The sequence below is a fragment of the Tasmannia lanceolata genome, unplaced genomic scaffold (genome assembly GCF_043159265.1).
Source record: "Tasmannia lanceolata isolate RefF3 unplaced genomic scaffold, GAP_Taslan_0.1 ptg000011l, whole genome shotgun sequence".
NCBI lineage: Eukaryota > Viridiplantae > Streptophyta > Magnoliopsida > Canellales > Winteraceae > Tasmannia > Tasmannia lanceolata.
Genome location: NW_027518688.1, coordinates 22,935,008 through 22,957,653, shown reverse-complemented (window position 1 = coordinate 22,957,653; position 22,646 = coordinate 22,935,008). Strand labels below are relative to the sequence as shown.

General features: G+C 37.8%; 1 protein-coding gene across 4 annotated transcripts; it reads left to right on the top strand.

Annotated features, from left to right (window-relative positions):
* The first annotated feature begins 1,214 nt into the window (after window positions 1-1,214).
* Window positions 1,215-22,640, top strand: LOC143886673 (putative galacturonosyltransferase 3). 4 transcript variants are annotated; one of them, XM_077390734.1, is made up of 9 exons: window positions 1,215-1,427; window positions 1,758-1,804; window positions 4,928-5,004; window positions 5,757-5,817; window positions 19,182-19,319; window positions 19,582-19,725; window positions 19,800-20,134; window positions 20,256-21,201; window positions 22,143-22,640. In XM_077390734.1, exons 2-9 carry the CDS (start codon window positions 1,793-1,795, stop codon window positions 22,428-22,430), a joined length of 2,001 nt encoding a protein of 666 aa, XP_077246849.1. In that variant the 5' UTR covers window positions 1,215-1,427; window positions 1,758-1,792; the 3' UTR covers window positions 22,431-22,640. The 4 variants fall into 4 exon arrangements, with proteins under 4 accessions (XP_077246849.1, XP_077246848.1, XP_077246851.1 ...); XM_077390733.1 differs by having other exon boundaries at window positions 1,215-1,804; XM_077390735.1 differs by lacking the exons at window positions 1,215-1,427; window positions 1,758-1,804 and adding an exon at window positions 3,192-3,716.
* Window positions 22,641-22,646: the final 6 nt, after the last annotated feature.

Here is a 22,646-nt window from a genome sequence, read left to right as displayed (position 1 = left end):
AATGGTACAATGACCATTGGAGGCCTCCATATTAACCAAATTCTACCATCTTATGGCCGATGGAGCATCAAATAATGACCGATGGAGATTGATCGATAATCATACATCTAATCAAATTGGGACAAGAATGCAATGAATGATCCACATTCACCAAGATCCATAACCAACCACATATTCAAAGGAGAAATCCAATGGTTCACATCTATTGAATTTTGAAAAAGATTTTCATCTTCAGGCTTTTCCAAAAATATCTTGTAATCAAGACAGGGCCTAAAAGAGGTGTGATGGATCTGTTACGAACCTGAATCGGTTCACAACTAATTTGATCTTCTTACAGGGAAGATCAGCCTCTTGACCCACTTCGAGGGAAGGGTCGTTCCTCCTTTTCTGTGCAATAACACAATCTGAGGATAAATTTCTTCATTCCTCAAGAAAGGCTACTGTAAACACCCCATTTTGACCGAGCCCCAAATTATCTTGTGTGAATAAAAACCTTTTAAATAGGTGAATTAGTGTCCCAAATTTACCCTAAGATAGGTTAGGATCTTAGTAAGGACCATGGTTTTAAATTTCGACCGAAATCCGAGATTTCGGGTTTCGGTGGAGACTGAAACCGAACTGGCACTTACACGAAACGTGTCATTATTTCGTCCGAAATTCCGAAATTTTAGGGATTTCAACTATTTTTTAAAATTTTTAATTATTTAATAACTATCCCAAAATTTCGACCTAAATTTCAACCGAAATTTCAGGGATTTCGATAACTAATAAAATATTGTTTTTATTAATCCGCCGGATTTCGAGCGAAATTTCAATTTTTGTGGGGCCGAAACCGGTAACGAAACTGAAATTTAAAACCTTGGTTAGGACCCTGTAAAATTTTGCAAAAATCCGCTAAAATTTTCCGAACAGGAAAAGTCTAGTTTGTAAGTGTCGTGTATTCTAGTGTAACAGGGGTGTGTATTATCCAATAAGTGTGTGACCCAGGAAAATAAGGGTTAGTATATTATTGTTTTCTTAAATGGTCAAGTGGGGTGAATCATCCGAATGGGGATGTTTAGTAGGTAATGGAGTGTGGTTATATCATTTCCCTTTATGTTTGCACCCCTGTTTTACCTGAACCCCCTTTTGTTGAAAAAGAGTAGTCAAAGTGTGTTTACAGGAGTTGTACTAATGAACAAAAGGGGGGTAGGCTTCATTTGGGATGGGGGCTTTTCATTTGTAGAAAAATCGAGAGAGAGAGACACAGAGCTGAGAAGAGAAAAGAGGAAAAGAGATAATTTTCCTCAATTCCAAACCCTAGCTTGATTCCCACCTTCTCCGGCAACTTTTTCGGCCGAATTTCCGGCCGAATTTCAATTGTTCTCTGGTTAAGCCATAGATTCCGATGATTTCATCACTTCTCGAGATCTGAGATTTATAGAAAGGTTTGTAGATCTACAAAAATCTGGAGAGAGAAGAGTCTTCATTTTTCTTCCTCTTTTCATCTTCGATCCTTCTGCAGCTAGATTCCGATAAAAAAATTTCTTGTTTTTCTCTCTTGGAAACATATAAGCTGTTGATTGCACGATTGTTTCCTTATTTGAAGCCTTTAAATGTCATCTTCCAGCCTTGAAACCCTAAATCTACACTTTAAAACCCTAACCTCTTCAATGACTAATTTTAACTTTGATCCGTTTCTTTTTGAGAAATCAAAGCTCAGATCTGACAATCTCACTTCATTTTGATCGGATTCTCTGAAATTTACGCAAAGGAAGAGATCAAGAAGAAGGAGAGAGAATTTGCAAACGCTATGACAAGCAAGGTATTCGTTCTTTATTATTATTGATGATCTCTACTATTAGTTGCTATTGATACTTTTATTAGGATTTGATTGTTGGATTGAAATATAAGATCAGACTTCATGATTTTACGCTAGCTTTGTTTCTGAAAATTTTTGTGATGCAATTGCTCTTAACTTATAATTGTGAAATTCTTTGTGGAGTTGTAATCGAAATGTTTATGCAGAAATTAGAAGTTTTGAGTTCATTGCTTATGAATTATTATTTTATATGAATATTTGAAACAAGGCTACTAATTGATTTGTTTGAGGATACGTTTTTTTTTAAGATTTGGAATGTCAGTTTTATGGACCAGCTTCATTATGTTCAATTGAATTTCTTTCTATATGTCTGTAAAGATGAGATATTAGTATAATTTTTTTTTAGAGAAACACTTTAATCTGTCATTGATTGTCCACTCGAGAATATCACTTGAGTTGCTTGCTCTGTAGAACCGTATGTTGTGAAGAATGGATAGAATCTGAAGAATTGTATGTTTTGTAGAACTAAAATATCATTTAGTTGCAAAAATTTATTAATCTTATCAGTTTATTTTGTGACCATATATGTGAAATGTTTTATGAGATGCTAATAGTTATATGATAAATTGTTTGTTCAGGAGGTCAATGCTGTAGTTGAAGCTATGTCACACGGATTTGTTTGTATACACATGATTTTTATCATTTATTTTTTTGTCTGAATGTTTGAAGTGTTTTGGGTAATATGCATTAACAAATTTTATACAAAGTGGTTAGATGAACCAGGGCTAAAAACATGTTTTAGGAGTGAGCTTTGAGGGAATTAGAGTTGGGACATATTTTTTTAAAGGAGATGTTTGAAGTTTGTAAGCCCAATGGTTCCCACCTTGGCAATTCCCATCTTATTTTGATGATTCCAATACACAAGTGATTTAAGATCACTAATGTGTTTAATTGTTTAAGTTGTAGATCATGATTGCTTAAAGACAAGATTGCTTGGATTGAGGCCAAGAAGCTCTCATTGGACCGCTTATGAAGGTCAAAGACATCGGAGATCCAAGACGAATGAAGACTTGAAGAATCAATTGAAGATCGAAGTCTAATTAGAATGTATATGATCCAATCTTAGTTTTAGATTTTAAGAGGCATAAATTAAGTTAATCTCACACACCCTAAATGCTTAAGTGATTGTCCTTGTGGTGTTCCAACACTTTGGAACCCTCATAACAATCCCAACTTGGTGTAAAGTTGGAAGCCCAAAAACCATAATTGAAAATCTGCTGCTGATAGGCTTCTCGGAATTCTCGGAGCTCTGAGCTCGGAACTCCGAGAAATCCTCGGAGCTCCGAGATTTGGTTCAGTAGAAATTTTCCAACTTCTGTTTGCATTCCCGGAACTCCGAGAGAATTTCTCGGAACTCCGAGACCTCTATAACGGGAAGAAATTGAGCCGTTGGTAACTTTGCCAGATTTACGACAATGCCACCAAACGGTCATATTTGGGTTTTTCTATATATATGGGTATTCCCACCTTCCCAATTATCAATCCTAACACTCAAAAACTTCATTTGAACATCCAAAGAGTGATTAAAGCTTGTTTATGCCTCTCATCCTCTAAGATTAGGATTTGGATCATTAGGCTCAAATTTGTACATCTTCTACAATTTGTAAACCCTTGTGAGGGATTGTTTTTAGTTCTTTCTTTCTTTATCAAGATTGTATTCGGGCGAGTGTTCGGAGAAGCGGAGCCCACTCTCTCCGTGGTGAAGATTGCCACCAAGGTTAAAGGCATTCGGAATTGTAATCGGCATTGATCTTCGCCGAAGCTAAGAAGATCAAATAGTGAAGCCATCAACGGGTTTGGTTGGTGGAGTGGAGTAGGCCTCGCGTTTGAAGGACCGAACCACTTTAAATCTCGGGTGCACTATCTCTTAAACTCTTGCTCTTTATTTGCATTTGCACTTAGGATTTAACTTGCATGCTTAAATTTCATTCTTGATCTCTTAATCTTCAAAATTGGGTTAGAAGTTTTCAAAAGATTAAAACTCGTTAGCAACCTAATTTTTACCTCCTCTTAAGTTGCCGTACTCGGGACCACCCTTGGAATTTCACTTTGGTATCAGAGCAAAGGCTTAAAAGATTTTCTTTTCTAAAAATCTTTGGAAATTTTTTTTAAAATTTCAACAAGGGAAAGATCATAAGATCTTTGGCAACTTTCTACTTGTGAAATGGCAAATATAAATGGAACCGGACTTCCAGAAGGCCATTCCACAACTAGACCTCCTTACTTTAATGGGTCCAACTATGGACATTGGAAGACAAGGATGCGCATCTATCTTCTTTCGATAGATGTGGAACTTTGGCATATTGTTGAAAATGGATATATTTTGCCTTCCAAGCCATTTGAAGAATAGAATGTTGAAGAGAAAATGCATGCAAATTTAAATTACAAAGCTATAAACTCTTTGTTTTGTGCCTTATCTACAGAGGAGTTTAATAGAGTAGCTCTTTTTTATTCCGCCAAGCTTATTTGGGATACTCTTGCCGTCACCCATGAGGGAACATCACAGTCAATATAGATGCTTCTAAGACACCATTGGATATGAATTGTGTTTATATTCAGTGCTAAATATATACCTTGGATGTATTTTTACCTCACTATCAGGTTTAATTCTTCAACTATTAGTTCTAGATATGTGCTTGTAAACTGCACTATCATTTTCATAATGTTGTTCTCACAAAATGAAATCTTTAGTAAGTTGCACTTATGTAATGTATGTATAAGTTAGCTAGCTCACTCTTTTTTCTTTTTTCTTTTTGAATGGTAAGTTAGCCAGCTCACTCTAATTACATAGTATTCATTAGTTTCTGCCCGATAATGATTATATATATATATATATATATATCATGCTACATGGATGGAGCAAATAATTCACTATGACTCAACATGTATTTTATATGATTGCCTACTTTTTATTTGGTTCATTGATTTCCTCCATTAAGTATGCTTCTAGCTCTCATTCTACCACTTTTGGTTCTTTTTTCATTCTTTGTTTCTACACACATATGATAAGTTTATGTTTCATCTAATGAGTGTCTTGTCTTTCACAATTTAATGATGTTTTTGTAGGTCATGTTCCTGATCTCCCTAATAGTGATAGAAGTGGCAACTGTGGGTTCCCTTCCAATGTCCAATACACAAACAATGTAAGATCTCTCTCTCTCTCTCTCTCTCTCTCTCTCTCTCTCTCTCTCTCTCTCTCTCTCTGTATGTGTGTATATATATATATATATATATATATATATATATATATATATATATTCTCTCTCTCTCTCTCTCTCTCTCTATATATATATATATATATATATATATATATATATATATACATATAGAGGAAAGTGTTTCTACTCGGTCCCCTAGATAAGCTTATCTACTCCTCCCTTTAAAAAAATACAGTGGGCCCACGCTGTTTGGATGATCCAAAGCATTCATTTGATAGGTCTTAACATAGATAGGGTGTGCCCAAAAAATCAGCACCAAAGGGTCATCCTAGCCCTTCGTTTTGTTGGGCACACCGTGTCCAAAATGGACGCATATAAACGTGGACGTTTATATGTGTCCATTCTGGGCACCACAAGGCACTACAAAACGAAGGGCTAGGATGACCCTTTGGTGCTGATTTTTTGGGCACACCCTATCTATGTTAAGACCTATCAAATGAATGCTTTGGATCATCCAAACAGCGTGGGCCCACTGTATTTTTTTAAAGGGAGGAGTAGATAAGCTTATCTAGGGGACCGAGTAGAAACACTTTCCTCATATATATATATATATATGTCCATCATGTGTATATCTATCACTCTATGTATAATTTGTAGTAAGCATGCATATGTTGATGAAGATGATGTGCTTCATTGCAATATCTTGTTTATCATGCTTTTTATTTTTGTTTTCGCAGGCAACAGCCTGCCAAAGGATCTCGGCGACTAAATGGTTGTGAGAATTGCAATGATGGAAAGGTAGACTTTCTTTAGATTCTCTGTTTGTAAATGCATTTGCATGCAGATTCTTTATTGTCGCAAAGCTTTTGGTTTCATAGATTGTCTCAAGTGTTCCAATTGCAATAATCATTATCTCCATGTCATTGACTAAATGAAATGTTGTCTCCTATACTTTCAGATCTATTTATGTTAGAACAAATCATGTCCTTTATATATTGTGTGCATTGGTCGACCAACCATCACTAAAGGTATTTGGTCTTTGAACATTTTGTGTATGTAAGCTTGTATTTGAGTCGTCAGTTTTGTAATTAAACATCAGATTACTATTCTTCCGGTATTTGGTCTTTGAACAATTTTGTGTATGTAAGCTTGTATTTGAGTCATCAGTTATGTAATTAAACATCAGATTACTCTTCTTCCCGTATGTTTTCTCTCCGTTTATCTTCTCTTTTTTTTTCAATCTCATTATTGGTTTCATGGTAGTTTTACATTGGTGTCATAGCCATTCGATCAAGGAAGAAAGCCCAAGATCTGATTTTCGTGACACCTACTTTGTCTCTATTTCTTTTTTCCCTTCTCTGTACTCTTCTATCAAAACCATAATTTCAATCTTCCTACCTTGCATGCTCTTATTGTTATATTATTTCATTTAGAACACCTAATTCATTCTATCTTTTCAAATTTGGATATCTTTTACATTCTTTATCTCATTCTCTCATGAAAATTTTTAGGTTTTCTACCTTATCTTAACCCCACCTCCTCTTTTAACCAATCCTTTTCTTCCTTTCTTTTCCTTTCATAATGTGGGTCTCAACTAAGGTGCACATTAACATATTAGTTGAAGTGAAGTTTTAAAAGACTGTCTGACTAGGCGAGACAATCTCCGTCAGGATCGAACGATCAATTTGTGGGTCTCACACTAGGACAAAATATCTGTAATAGAGGCCATATATCTTTTAGACCATCTCGAGGCAACCCACATGGTCCTAGTCTTATAAAAAATGGACATCTAATCCTTAAGATGAAGGACTACAAAATTCAACAGCTTTTCTTGGTGGCATTAAATGAGGCTTGATGAATGATGTAGGGGAAAGTTTGCGGTAGCATTATTTGAGGATTGTTGGGTGATTGAGATGTTCTGCTAATGAGAACGACTCCACTAAGCGATGGTTGTGACAACTGACAGGCAATTAGGGTATAATTCCAAAGATTAGGTATGTACCAATGGATAGTTAGTTTCTATAGTTGTTTGTACCAATTAGGATAGGTGGCTCAGCCAATTCCCAATTCAAGCACAAATAGCTATGTAAGGGCTCTTAAGGCTGGAATGAAAGTCGAGAGCACCAAACAGATGACAGCTAACAAGAAGGTTCTGTTAAAACCTTGATCAGGAGTATTATTTCAGCAGAGCCATTTGAGTTATAATAAAATGTCCAATATCAAAATCTGCACGAACAATTAGCAAAACTAATTTCAACTTCAGGAAAGTTCCAAATGAGGCAGATTCCAAAAGTGTCGGCTGTTCCAAAGCATCTAACAGTCCTTACTTAGGCATTGGGAAATTCACACTTGGAAACACATAATCCATCAGTAGTTTCAAGCAAATGGTAAGCTACCTCCTCTAATGGGCGGTTTCCCGCATGAACAGAACCGTTGCAGCAGATTTTGTTCAAAGCTTCACTCAGGTCAAACAAAGATGCTACAAGGCATGACAAATCCCTAACATATTTCTGCCCATAGCATTTTTTTTTAGCATTTATTCAAACATATTGTGCTATCTATGCATTTTATTAGCAACATCAGAAATGACATTTTTAATGTGAGCTTGAAAAGAACCTCCAACCACATGGGTGGAAATAAATGCACAACCGTGGAAAGAGCTAACTTCAATGGCTCAAGTGTCTGACCTGTTTTATAATTGAAGTAGTTGTCTTTAGAACAGAAGCCAAAACAATGAAACTTGCTCTTCGTAATTCATGAGAAAACATTAAACCGTGAACCCTGATTAAAGCCTCTTAGTAACATGGAGTTCTGCTGTTCTCTTTCAATCAAATTTCTTTCAAATTTCTATTAGCACCGACTTTTTCGTTCCAAAACTTGCTCGTGTATGATGGTTCCACAAATCCTGACCTCGGCTAATGGGATTTCACCCGAAACATCAAGTTCTGTAAGCTTTGGTCCAGATATGGGGAATTTGACACAGAATTCCCAAACCTGAAGAAAGAAGTACTTGAGATCTCACTGCTCGTGCCCGAGATTAAGGAGATTTCACAGATTGACCGATTTGTAGATAATCTCGCCACAAATCCAGCAACTCAATGAGTTAATAGCAGATTAAAACATGCATGATTACAGTTCAGTTAGTGATAGAAATCATCAAGCACTTTTCATGGAAATTGTCCAGTTCCATCAACAAAGAGCATGGCTGAACTGTTATGGCTTTCACAGACCGAGACCACTAAAGTAACCATCATTTCTTCTTGATCCAAATGCCACTCCATGAATCTAATCATAGATGATGATTTTCGACACACTAAGCCAGAAATTTTGAAAGACTTTTAAGAAGAGAGAAATTCAAGAACTTTCACAGCCCACGAATTAGTTTTTGTGTTCCAGCAACTTTGACATCTTCAAAGCTTCTCCAAGACAGATTGTACACTGTTCTTGCCTTTTTTTATGGATCGGAAAAATGCATGGAAGTAGCTAGGCAAGGGGATGCCTGCTTCTCTTGGACGTGAAACTCCTTGAAGAATCAAGGACTAATTTGATGAAGATTGAAGAGAAGAAAAGCTTGCTTTACAAGCTCAAAACACCTCCTTTTTTTGGAATGGTGCCTCCTTAATTGAATTTCTTACTCATGGAATTTATTTCTTCTCAAAGAAGAAATTCCCACCCAAATTCCAACTCAGATCTAGGATCTAAAGCAAATTTCAAAATTCAAGACTAATACAAAAATGGTGGGAAATGCCCTTTTTTGTAGGCCTCCCAACAATGGAAATGACACATATTCCCCTAGCTAAACTAAAATACCGTGAACGCTTAAGAAATTAATTAAACTACCCTCCTAAGATGCAAAGACATAAATGGACATGTAAAATAGTAGAAATGACTAAGATACCCTCACTAGAGCTAAATGACCAAAATAGACATTCAAAGCTATCTAAATGACCAAAATGTCACTCCTAACACAAGTAACACATAGAACAGCAACAACTACACTAGTAGAGCAATGTTGAGGCTGATGGGCCAAGGAAGCTCATGCATCAATTCATCATGGGGTTAGGATATTCCAATCAAGTTGCGGTCAATGACAATGGGCCAGACTTGTGATAGTTGGTCAGATCGATAGATGTGATTATTTTCATTGCACACATGACCCCCAAAATGTTATTGTTAGGATAAAACATAATAATCATCATATTTTTAGCATTTTCTTTAAAATATCATAAGGACCAGCCCTATTTCACTCAAGTTAGGCACATTTTAGCACTCAAGTTAGGCGCATTTTAGCACTCAACTTAAAATTAGGTTCATTTTTGTACCATTTCATAAAAAATCCTCCCTCCATTAGAAAATCACCATGTTTCATGCCCCAAACCCTAACATTAGGCCTCTTCCTCTTGGCGTTTTTTTCCCTTGTGCACCTAATTTTCACCTTTTTCCCCTTTAATATTTTCTCATGCACTCATATTTCTTTCTACCTTTTCTCTTTCTCTAGTCACTTTTCACCTTTTCTTGCTCTCAAACAGTAAGTTCTAATCAAGGGAAATAAACCAACTAATTAATAGAATCAGATCTCAAGACAGGTAGGGGTGCAACTTGTGTCAGGTTGAACCCGATTTTTTGCCGGGTCGGGTTGGGTTTTATGAAATCCGGGTTGGGTTCGGGTTGGAAAAACTCAACCCGATTTGAATTCAGGTTGGGTTCTGGTTGAGGTGTCGCAAACCCGACCCGACCCTGCAACCCGACTTGCATTTTTAAAATAATAAAATATACTCAAAATGAAAGTTGCAACTTTGCCTTCCTGATTTTCCCTCTCAAAAATTTTGATTTTCTATTTCTTTTAATATTACCTAAAATGCTAAAAGTCAAAAAACTAAAAAGAAATGATATTATCCCCTCTGACGCATAAAATCCCCCCTTTCACGTTACTTACTCGTTAAGTTTGCAAGGCAAATGGAAACGTTAAAAGCTTAAAGTCTAAAGGAGGGTGAATTTATCCTGGAGCAGTGAGCCATTATCATAGAAACCATTAAGGGGGGGGGGGGGGGGGGGGGGAAGAGATTTTATCCGTTTAAGGGGGTGAAATCACCCTTCCAACTTTTTTACTTTTGGTGGTTTAATATGTTTAATTTTCGGGTCGGGTTAAGTTGAGGAAATGGTTCCTCAGGTCGAGTTCGGGTTGAGGAATTGGTTCCTCGAGTCGGGTTCGGGTTGAGGAAATGGTTCCTCGGGTTGGCCTCAACCTGACCCGAGTTGCACCCCTAAAGACAGGCCAATCAAATAAATTAGATCTACAAAAATACATTATTTTAAATTTCAGCCGAAAAATGTCGTTTCGGTCAAAATATTTTAATTTTGGTTGCTACTGAAATGAAATCCACCTGGATTCGGAAACCGAAACCGAAATCCACTCAAATCCACCGAAACTGATATTTATAACTTTACAAAAATATGCCTATGGTCCAAAGGATATCTAACAGTGTTTCAAAATGCGGAGTGCGGCCGAAGAAAGTCCTAGTTGACTCGACACGATGCTGTTGAGTACTCGGTTGATGCGTCTGAGTACTCAGTTGATGGGGTCATAATTTGGGAGAGTCAAAGGAGTTTTTATTAACTATGCATGGCAAAACGCAGAATGCAGTGGTAAAACGCAGAACGTGACCAAGGTAAAAGGAAGTTGGCTTGGGGGAGTCCAAGATGACGCAGGGGAGTTTTAATATTATGATATCTAGTAGTTTGATGGAATAAGTGTGGACGATGTGCTCGCAGTGTTAGGGGTAACAAGGGTAGGGCTGATTGGGGAAAATAAATGCGTAAAGCATATGGGGAAAAGGTTCAAGGGGAAACTACGAGTAGGCTAACAGGAAATGGGAGAATGGGGATCCTTAACTGGATGACATACTATCTCTTGGGTCTATGTTGTCATGTTATAGGTGGTCTCCAAGAGAGGAAAGAGAGATAACTAGAGAACAGAGAAGATGGTGGTTGTTCTCATCCAAAGAAGATAAGAAAAGGGATAAACGGAACTTACGGGAATGTGGAAAGAACCTCGAAGGTGAGGAAAAGGGAAGGGAAGGGAAGGGAAGGGAAGGGAAGGGAAGGGAGGGGAAGGTAATGGTTGCGGGCTGCATGCATCAGTTAGATGAAGGTATGAGAGGAAAGACAACGAGGGAAGGGGTGGCAACAAGCAAAGAGGAAAGGAGAATAAGAGAAGAAATAAAGGGAAGTGAAGAGAAAAACGGGGGAAAAGAGGAGAAGAAGAAGAAGAGAGGGGGGGAGGAGAAGAGAGAGATGGAGGGAGGTGCTATTGTCGTTTTCACAAGCCAAGAGGAGAGGAAGGAGGAGTAAGAGAGGAAAGAAATTGGAAGAGAGAGAATGAGGGAGAGAGGTGAGTACGGGTATTTCTGGTCACTTCAAAATTAGGGTTAGCTGGGTATTTGAGAGTTTTTTAAAAGCGGGGTGTAGTTAAGTGGCAGTCCATAGGCTGGACAATGGGATATGAGATAGGGGCAACCAATGGAGAAGTAAATAAAGTGTTAGCGGTTCAAGTGATAAGCGATGATAATAGCCAATAGGATGTAAGGGAATTTAAAAGGGTTAAATGATGGACATTTGATTTGGGTAATTGACCATGGGTATTGGGTAGTAGGCCATAGATTGATGTGGGCATCTCCCACATCGAGGCCAAATAAAGTACAATTAAATACCAGAATAAATCCTAAATAAACACTAAACAAGATGTCCATCTAATGGTAACAAATAAGTCTAATCATGGGACTATTTGATCACATCAATTCCCCCATATGGGAAGAATTCAACTTCGCCGAGTAACTGTATGCAACATGCTAATATAGATCCTCTCAAAGTTGTCGTAGCTCACCTTCATTGATCCAAGAACAATTGGTCAAAGGTTGATCTCGCCAATGAACAAGATTTCTGCAATGTGATCATCAATGAGTTTTCATAGTTCCATTGTCCACGAATTCATTAACATGATCCTCTGATGATGATCTCACTCTGAAAGGTAAGGGTTGAAATATCGTCGTGCTCTGGCAGGTCTCCATGATATCAGTATAGATCGGCAATATTGAAGATGGAAGAAGTCCTAACAATCCTCAGGGAGGTTCAATAAGTGTGCATTCGAATCCAAATGCTTGAGGATCTTGTTTAATCAAAACTTCTTTCTCTTCAACTTGTCGTATACACCAATCAAAAATTGTCGTCATCTCAGGGAGTTCCTCGTCTTCTCCAGCATGCAGGGCAGCCTTAGAGTTTTTCTTAGTGTTGGTGTTTCCGAATCCCTTAAGGTTTGTAGACACCCCCAATTTTAACCGGGCCCTAAATCTCCTCGTGTAAATAAAAAACCCACCAAATCAGTCAATTAGGGTCTCAAATTCTATCCTAAGGTAGGTTAGGGTCCAGGCTAGGTCCCTACAAAATTTTATCAAAATCCGAGTAAATGCCTATTAAGACGAGTCGAGTTAAAATGATAGTGTAAATAGGGGAGTGTATTAGCCATTGCTTAGCCAGCTTTTACACTAGAGTGAAAAGGGGGGTGATTTAGTTAATTACACTAAGAAAACTTAGCTTAGGATGTAAGCTACTTTTAAAGGGCGGTGAATTACCTCACGCTAATTTTTTACATAATTTCTACTCGAGACCACCCATTTTCAGCAAAATCAAATATAAAACACATAGGAGGGGTGTCTTAAGGGTAATAGAAGGGGATAAAATTATGTTAATTTTTTTACTTAATTTTTCTCCTTAGACCACCCTTTTGCAACCAAAACGAAAGCAAAAATTTTTAAAAGGGGTTGTCATATAAACTAATGGGGGATAAAAATTAAGGAAAAACTCTATAAATAGAGCATTTGGGCTCTCATTTGAAAAAAATTAGAGTTCTTAATTTAATTTTAGAGAGAGAGCTTTCTAGAAAGAGAATTCTATAGAAAGAAAGAAATCTAGAGAGAGAAAGAAGGAGGAGAAGAAGAAGCTTTCAAGGAGAAATTCAAGAAAAGAGCACAAGGTTAGTAGATTTTGAGTTTTCTTTGAAAATCTAGCCTAAAATGATAAATCTAAGTGGAAAATACTTTAAAAAGGTTAAATCTAGCAACCTAGGGCTAAAATTTATCAAAATATGTTTAAAAACATGTCTCATATGAAGATCTAAAGCAATTCACCTCAAATTTTGAGTTCTAGTTTTCGATGTGAAAATAGCAAAACAAGATGCTGTCAAGCCTCATTTTTGCCATGTTTCGTCAATTTTCGGTTGGAATTCGTGAAAATTTTTTACGAGAAGGTGTAATGCTTGTTGAGATCTTCGATTTGGCGTATAATGGCCCAAAATTGGACAAGAAACGAAGAAGTTATAGCCGTTTTAAGATTTCAGCTCAAAATTCAGTGCAAAATGGTTAATCTATGTGTGTTTTTGTGAAAATCCGTGTAAGATTTGAAATCTGATTTAAAAATTGGTAGATATAGGTTTAAATAACATGTTTTACCATAAATTTGAATGAAATCTCCATAGATCTAATGTTTGGATGTCTTTTAATGTGAAATTTTAAGAAAAAGCTTAAAAAATGGTGAATCTATGCATTTTTTGTGAGAATTCATTAAAGATCTTCAAAACTGAAACCAACATGGTTAGATCTAAGCATATTCAGCATGTATTATTATATATTTGTGTCAAATTCCCATAGATTTTATGTTTTAATGAAGTTTTGATGTGAAATGTCATGAAATTGTGTTGAATTACATATTGTCTAGATTTTATTTTCAATTTTTCACTAAAATCTGGTTAGATCTAGAAAAAGTGATACACGCGGAAGTTGTAAATTTTTCCGAGATCTTCGATTTGACATCTCCCGGACCTCGTAACGATGAAAAATGAAAATGTTATGTTACTTTTAAGATGTCAGTCAAAAACACTGCATTTCCAGATTTGGACTTGATTGGAAATGGCCGTTTTCCGGCCACTTCCGGCAAAATCCAGCCGAAATTGTCAGAGGAGAAAAGTTTTTTTTATCAATTTTCTAAAACTTTGTAGTTGAACACTTTTTCTTGAAAATGTATTTTTGATCATCTGTTTTGCAAAATCAAATCAGAACTTTTGAAAAGCAAAACTGCAGAATTGAAATATGAAATTTGCCCGGGGATGGTCATTTTTCGGCCCCTTCCGGCGAGAACCGGTCGAAGTGCATAACTAATCAAATGTTCCCTGATGTGTCCCCTACAACTTTGATGTGTATCACGTTTACTAGTTTTGCCATTTGGATAGTGTAATTTTAAATACAAATTTTCAGCTTACATGTAGAATGCAAATGCGTGCTTTTGATACTTGATTCATGCTTAGCCTAGGTTGCGATGAAGGCGTTAGCCCAAGGCCATCCTTAGAGGGATTTACCGGGTCAAGGTAGTACCCTCTCTCCTCTTCTCTTCGCTTCTTTAGATAGAATGTTTAGTCCTTAAAGTTTTTAGTCTATTAGATGCCCTTAAATCTTAGGTTCCCTTTTCATTGCAAGGGCAATGAAAGAGTCATCTAGAGCCCCCTTTTAAGAGACAAGCTATGTCTCAGTAGAAAAGTCATATCATTTGGAGACGAGCATTGTCTCATTAGTGAGTCACATTCAGGAGACTATCAAAGTCTCATCATTAGTTACACCCCCTATTAGTAGAAGACTAACTGAGTCTTTTATATAGTAAGCCCTATTTATCATTGCGAGGGTAATGATAAGGATAATTGGAGCCCACCTCTGTGTCTAGGAAACTCGCCTAGTCTTACTAGCACCCTTCTTTCTCTTCTTTTCTTCTAGGAGATTTTCTTAGTCTAGATAGCACCCCTTATTAGAGTTATTGGTTTAGGAGTCAGTCCATTAGCATAGGAGTCTGTCCATAGACTAAGAGTCTATCCTCTAGTTAGGAGTTCGTCCTCTAGATAGGAGTTTGTCCTATAGTGTTATGAGTCTGTCTTTCAGGAGTCTGTCTTACTGTCATAGGGAGTTAGGATTCTGTCCAACCTTTTATAAAGTCATAGGATTCTGGCCAACCCCTGTAAGGTATAGGATTCTGTCCGACCTTTCACCAAGTCCTGGAATTCAGTCCAACCTTTGCATGATACAGGAGTCGGTCCTACCCTTATAAATGATAGGAGTCTGTCCTACCTTTACATAGTATAGTAGTTTGTCTTTTACCTAGGAATTCCCCTTTTGCTCTAGGGATTATGTCCTTAGCGTTGACACTCCTTCATGCTGTGGATCACGGGGTGTGGTCATATAGGTTCCCTTTAGCTGAAAGGGTGAAAACAGTTTAAAAATTCAAAAACATCACAAATTCAAAACTCAAAAACATTGAACCATGAAAAGTCAAAAAACATCAGAAAACTTCAAAACATCTGAAAAGTCAAGTCTTTAAGAAAGTAGTTAGGAAAGTCTGTACCGAACTACGTTGGCTTGATCCTCTTTCACGAGGTACGTAGGCAGCTTGGGATCCTTATCCCAAGTACAGTTAAACCTTAAAAAATAAATCATTTAAAATTCTTTCAAAAATACAAAAATTCTTCAAACAAATCTTGCAAACTGTTTTTCGAAAAGATCTTCCTCTAGAGTTAGGATTCTGTCCTAGATATTTGGGGTGTCTTAGAGTTAGGAGTCTGTCCTGGATATGTTGATGTTTTGTGTGTGAGTGTCCTTAGAGTTAGGATGCCTCGAATCAGAGTCGGTTAGACACTTAGTTGAGTCGATGGCTAGACTAGGTTGCACTTAGTTAACCCATTGTTTTCCTTAGGATATACGACCTAGTACACATAGGATGTAGGGCCCATCTGCATTAGTTTAAGGCTAACTTGCATTAATTATGGCTTATAAGAAGTCCTAAAACTCAAACAACTTGAACCTAACCAATCACACTCAATAAGCTACTAATAACCAGTCGAATCTAGTTATTTGAGTCTAGGATAGCGGTCCTAGAGGTTAGGCATGCAGTTTAGAATAGGCGCGAGAACTACGTGGCCTTGATTCGCGTAGCGGCGGGGATACGTAGGCGGCTTCGGATGAACATCAAACCATCCAAAGATTCGGGCCCGAAAAATCCATTAGAGTCTAGGGTTTGTTGTGTCGTATCGTGTGTGGTGTTGAGTCGTGTTGTGTGTTTTGTTGTGTTTTTTACTTTCCTGTACAGACTTTATACATTTAGTTGTATTATGCATGTGTTTGCCCACCCGAACTTAGACACCAATTAAGCACGACACTCATAACCTAGCTATGCTTAGGTGACACTTCTTTCATTTATTTTTTGTGTGCTTATTATTTCCTCCCCTTGACATGCATGCTTAGGTAGACGTCTTCTCGGGGATATTTGTTCCCATTTTATTTTATTTTCGCCCAAAACTCTTCAAGGTTAATAATAAATAGCATAAGAGACCAAGTGCTTGCACTCGGGCGGATGAGGTGCTCTTCGGACCTTCCTCATTCATCATCAGGCACGGACCCTGTACATATCTCTGGATTTATCCATTGCACAGAGTATCTTTTGGGTTCCAAGGCCGACTTCCTTGGATAGCGACTCTTCTTTATTTCAGGTATGTCTTGGTTTCGGGCTAGTCCCCGAATCAAGAGGTATCTCATTTTACATCGCCACTCATGCTGTGAGAGGCACTCTTTCGAGAGTTCCTTAGTAGAGCTCTCCTTCACGTGTGGTGATCTTAGAGGATTGATGGGGATCTCGTGTCCTCGCCCGCCGTCCTCAGGATCGGGGTCCACAAGGTCGTAGCTTCCAACACTCTTCAGTCATATGTCCAATTCGTTTGCAGTTATCACACTACACCTTACAGATTGTGTTGGCGTACTTGTTGGGATTCGAATCGTACTTAGATTTGTCTCTTGTACAATAATTGTTCTTCTTGTGCATCTGATCTTGGTTTTCGATTGCCATTTCTTTGATGCTAACCTCCTAATGCAAACCCTAGTCTCTGATACCAAATTAATGCAAATCTTGGGTTCGTAGGTTATGGTTGGCCAATAGTGATGTAGACATCTCCCACCTCTAGCCTAAATAAAATGATAATCCAAATAAAATAGCACATGTCCAATAGGACAAAAATAAATCTAACTGCTAGTGCGATGACTGAATCACATCACCTCCTTAATGTTCTCGATGGGGAAGAGATTTAACTCTTCTCGAATATACTCGTGCAGTCCTCCTAGGTACTTCATGAAGATACCCTGTTCTTCCAACGGGATCTCAAGCACCATGGCTAGCTTATGGAAATCCTAGTGTACTTCCGCACTGTCTGTTCAATTCGTTGCTGTAGATACAGCTATTTCACATAATCAAACTTTCTCATATTTGAGGGGGTAGAACTTCTTCCGAATCATCGCTTGGAACTGCTTCCATGTCACTTCTACCAATCCATTTCTCCTGCCGTATACATTCCACCACATGAGAGCGTGACTAGTCAGCTTCAGTCATGCAAAATTCACCTTCTGGCTGTCTTTGTACTGGTAGATCGAGAGATATGTCTCAAGCCTGTCGAGCCAATCATCTAACTTCTCCACTTTGACTTTGCCATCTTATAATGGTATGTTGATCCTTGCCTCCACCTTGAAGTGTTGGGCTGGATGCTCTCTCTGGAGCCGGATTTCTGCGGTGCTCACTCTTCTTTCTCCTCTTCTTGTTCACTCTCAACCTCCTCTTTTGCATGGGTGGCTGGTTCAAGATTGGACTGGAGGTTGATACCTCCTTGGTTGACACCAGTTGCGACATCATCGACATGATGGCTGCCATCTGGCCCTCTTGATCTGAGAGTCTCTGATCTATTCCTTCTTCCACCATGTCTCTTCGGTCAACGAGTACAGATACTAGCTCTTTTTCTTCATGTGCTTGTTGTCGCTAGACGCGGGTGTTCACTATTGTTCACGATCCCAGATGATGACAAAATACAACTCTAATACCACGATCTAAAACTAGGATTGAACTTTGCTGCATAATCACTCTGAAACCACTTGGACCAAAAATGATATTTGGTTGCCTAATATATGGTTGCTCTTGCTTGTGTTTGGATAATGCAAATAAAAGATGATATATCACTGAGAAGTGAGGAAAAAAAGATGTGGGAAGGGGATAATCCTCCCCTGATCTTGACGATTTTTTTTAATTAAAACAACACTCTATTTGAAGTAATGATCCTCCACTTACAATTCATCCTACTATTTATAGAGGCTACTAAATTTTCTCCATGATGGAGATTTCCCTCCATTGAAATTTCATAGGGTTGAGTATTTCCAACAAAATAGGTGTTTCAGAGAAGGATGTGGCTTCTCTAAGAGTTTTTCTCTCTTTCCTTCTAGAGATTCCCCACGGAAAAATTCTAATTGCCTAGCACACTAAGAACTCCCCTGGTTAGGTGAAGTGTAGTCCTCCTTGTAAGAAATCAAATCCTATAAAATAGGATCTTAAATGCTCCCTTCAATGGGGTTGGCGCATGCCTCCTCCTTGGAAATAGGCATATAGGAGGTAGTCTCTTCCAAGTGGAGATAAAATAGGGACGGAGATTTCCTCTTCCTACAAAAGAGAGGTTGGAGATTTTCTCTACTTTGAAATAGGGCACTCCCCCTTTCACGTGGATGCCACCTAATGCATGCTTCAAACACACATGCACACACATTACATGCAATCTTCATATCCACCCTTCATGCTTGTCACCCTACATGAAAAACACGCATCTTCTCTCGCTGCCAAAAACATATGGGACCCTACTGTCCTCTCTTTACAGTCTGTGGTGCCTTAGATTGGGCCCACTCCATGTTGGATCTATATATATATATATATATATATATATATATATATATATATGTGTGTGTGTGTGTGTGTGTGTGTGTTTGGGGGGGGGAGAATGATATCACCACAACCGTGTTTTGGTAATAAGTGCGAACTCACTTTGTCCTATATGCTTAATCAGATGTTACAATTCCCAAAAAAAGCCGTTGCGAGCCTTTGATAGCTGGTTAAAGAATATGTGACAAGTTTGAGTTCGTGCCTATTATCCAAACATGGCTGTGCCTATATATAGATATGAAACTTGTTTTGATGAACATGAAAAATCTATTTTCTCCATTAATACAAACTGTGTCACGATGCAAGTACTTCTATTTGTGTTTCTGCAGGATACTGACATAATTGCAACATATACGGATGTTTCTGGTGTCGTCCAAATAAGTACCATCAAATCAAAGGACTTATCTGATTCCTGGGTCTGGGAGAATCCACTTGATAGGAAACATGAATGGCGAAAGGATAGGCTGGTACTCTCTCTTTCCCACTTGTGGTTAAGTTTGAGAAAATAGGAAAGCCATATATTTTTCGAATGTAGCAGAGAACTTCTCTGTCATTCATATTATGGTTCCAACACTACGATCCATTTCAATTGTTAATTCCTGATTGACTGTTGTCCTCTATTATTTTTTTCTTAAATCAGTCGTAATCCAATCTTATGTGGTTTGTTTCGGTACACAAGCTAAGACTAATTATTATTAGCTTACGTCAATTTCTTATACCGTCTGTCAGGAAAGAGAGGGTTCACTTCAACAAGTGTCCAGTGGATCAGAAGACAGCAACCGCAGTTCTATGGATGAACAGAAACCTGGGGAAGGTGTCAGTCATAAATATCAACAAGATGCACAAATTAGTCCAGTGAAGTTGAAACGTCGGGTAAAATAGCATTCTTTTACTCTTATTTTTTGTGTTTTTAGTCTGTCGAATTGTAACAATTTGTTCTCCTGCAGCAAACGCGACAGATACGGAAGAAAAAACGAACTGGAGAGCTAATGCGACAGGATAAAGAGACAGAAAACCAGATGCAAGCAGCGTCTATTCAACGCTCAAAGCAGCTCAATACCACAACCAGGGGAAAATACGGCATATGGAAGAAAGAATATGAAAATCCGAACTCTGATTCTACTTTGAAACTTATGCGAGATCAGGTCATAATGGCCAAAGTATATGCGAGCATTACTGAGACCAAGAACCACATGGATCTCTACAATTCCCTTAACAAATGCATCAAAGAAAATCAGCATGCTATTGGAGAAGCTAATTCAGACCCTGAACTGCATAAGAGGTATTTTGTTTCTCACCATTCAAAAAAAAAACAGATGTATTTGGTTTCTCAGCTTTCTGTTCTCAGAAAGCTCATTTCAAGTTCTTGATACTTATTACGGTAACTCTCCTCTCTCATCTAGTGCACTTGAACGAGCTAAAGCAATGGGTCATGTTCTATCAGAGGCAAAAGACATGCAATATGACTGTGCTGTAGTGGCAAGGAAGTTGCGCGCTATGCTTCAATCAACTGAAGTAGCTATAACTGCACTTAAGAAGAAAAGTGCATTCTTGATTCAACTTGCTGCGAAAACACTCCCTAAAGCTCTGCACTGTCTCTCTCTACAGCTCACAACGGATTACTTCTTGAAGGATCATGGTAGCAAAGAAACTGTAGACAGAGATAAGCTTGAAAATCCGACTCTCCACCATTATGCCATATTCTCTGATAATGTACTTGCCACGTCCGTTGTTGTCAATTCTACTGTATTTCATGCAAGGGAACCTGAGAAACATGTATTCCATATTGTAACGGACGGATTGAATTTTGCGGCTATGAAAATGTGGTTCCTTGCTAACCCTCCCGCGGATGCAACTATCCATGTTGAAAACATTGATGAGTTCAAGTGGCTCAATTCTTCATACGTTTCAGTTATGCGCCAACTGGAATCTGCACGGATCAAAGAATACTACTTCAAGGCAAATCACCCATCCACACTCTCTGCTGGGGATGAGAATCTCAAATACAGGAACCCCAAGTATTTGTCTATGCTGAACCATTTGAGATTCTACCTTCCAGAAGTGTACCCTAAGCTGGACAAAATCCTGTTTTTGGATGATGATATCGTAGTTCAGAAGGATTTGACACCTCTTTGGTCTATTGATATGAAGGGGATGGTGAATGGAGCAGTAGAGACCTGTAAAGAGAGCTTCCATCGATTCGATAAATATCTCAACTTCTCTAACCCAAAGATATCTAAGAATTTTGATCCGAATGCTTGTGGATGGGCATTTGGAATGAACATGTTTGACTTGAAGGAGTGGAAGAAGCGGAACATTACTGGAATATATCACCGCTGGCAAGACATGGTAAGGAAGGAATTGGTATCTCTTCACAATAGTTCCATTTCTTTTATCATCATTATTTTATTTTATTTTAATGACAAAAGCTGACATTGCACCCAAAAAAAAATACCATTCCAAAAAAAGAAAAACAACAACAACAACAAATTGTTTCTCTTTTTCTTCATTATTGCTTATTTTCCCTTGGTGTGCACCGTGCACACTGTAATTCTTACCATTTTTCTTCTTTTTGCCATATTTGGATACCTATGTTACCATGTGTACACATGTACATCGGTGTGTGCATGGTTGCAAGTTATACATTGCACGATTTATAGCAATATAATATTTTTAGTATAGTATGATATATGAAATATAACAAATTTTGTTTGATATATGCATGTTGGACCCACACCAAAGATTGGACGACACCCCCCTTTAAAAAATAATCTGCTTCTTTGTCTTACATATTTGAAAACTTATGTCTCTACATCTTTGGGTTGGACCTGTTGGTAGCATATCTCATGTGCAGTTAACAAATTTGGGTGATTACGTTAAAATTGTGCAAAAAAAAAAAACGCCACCTTTTTATGTGTCGAATGGGACTTTAAAAATTTGCCCATTTTTCTGAAGAAATGTGAATTTCGTAAAGTGAACCCAATTTTTTATTAAATTTTGGTGTAATTTGTTAGATAAAAAGACGCTTTAGTATTTTTTATTTTTTATTTTTATTTTTTATTTTTCATATTCCTGGAAAAAATATTTTTTTATTTTTCTTCCAAAATTTTCCAACCTTTGTTTTGCTGATATATTTCCAAATCTTAACGTTCTCTCTTTACTGGATGGAATAAATCTGTTGCGACTGCATCCGAGTAGTTTCTGGCTCGGAATATATTTTTTTTAATTTTTCCACTGCTTTGACATACTTTTCGGTTATTTGAACTCCACTTTGAAAAAATTTGGTGCAGAATGAGGACCGGACTTTGTGGAAGCTCGGGTCTCTTCCACCGGGGTTGATAACATTCTACAATCTGACATATCCGTTAGATCGGAGTTGGCATGCGTTGGGACTCGGTTATGATCCAGCTCTCAACATAACGGAGATCGAGAATGCTGCCGTCGTTCACTACAATGGGAACTACAAGCCATGGCTGGAACTAGCGACAATCAAGTACAAGACTTACTGGTCCAAATTTGTTAAGTTCGATAATCCTTACCTTCAACTCTGCAATATTAAATTGATGATTGACCCTTGACTTGCAATTTTTTCTGTTTTTCTTTCTTACCCTTTATTCTTGTTTGTCTCTCCTTTGTATAGCCTAGCTTCAGGTAGTACTTTACTAAATCAATTCATAGTTGTTGAGAAGGTTACAAAAGCTATTCTTTGCTATGAAACATTCATTGTTCATGCTGTGACACAAAGTTAGACGTTTATACTGATTGTAATATTCTTTCTATTAAATATTCATTCC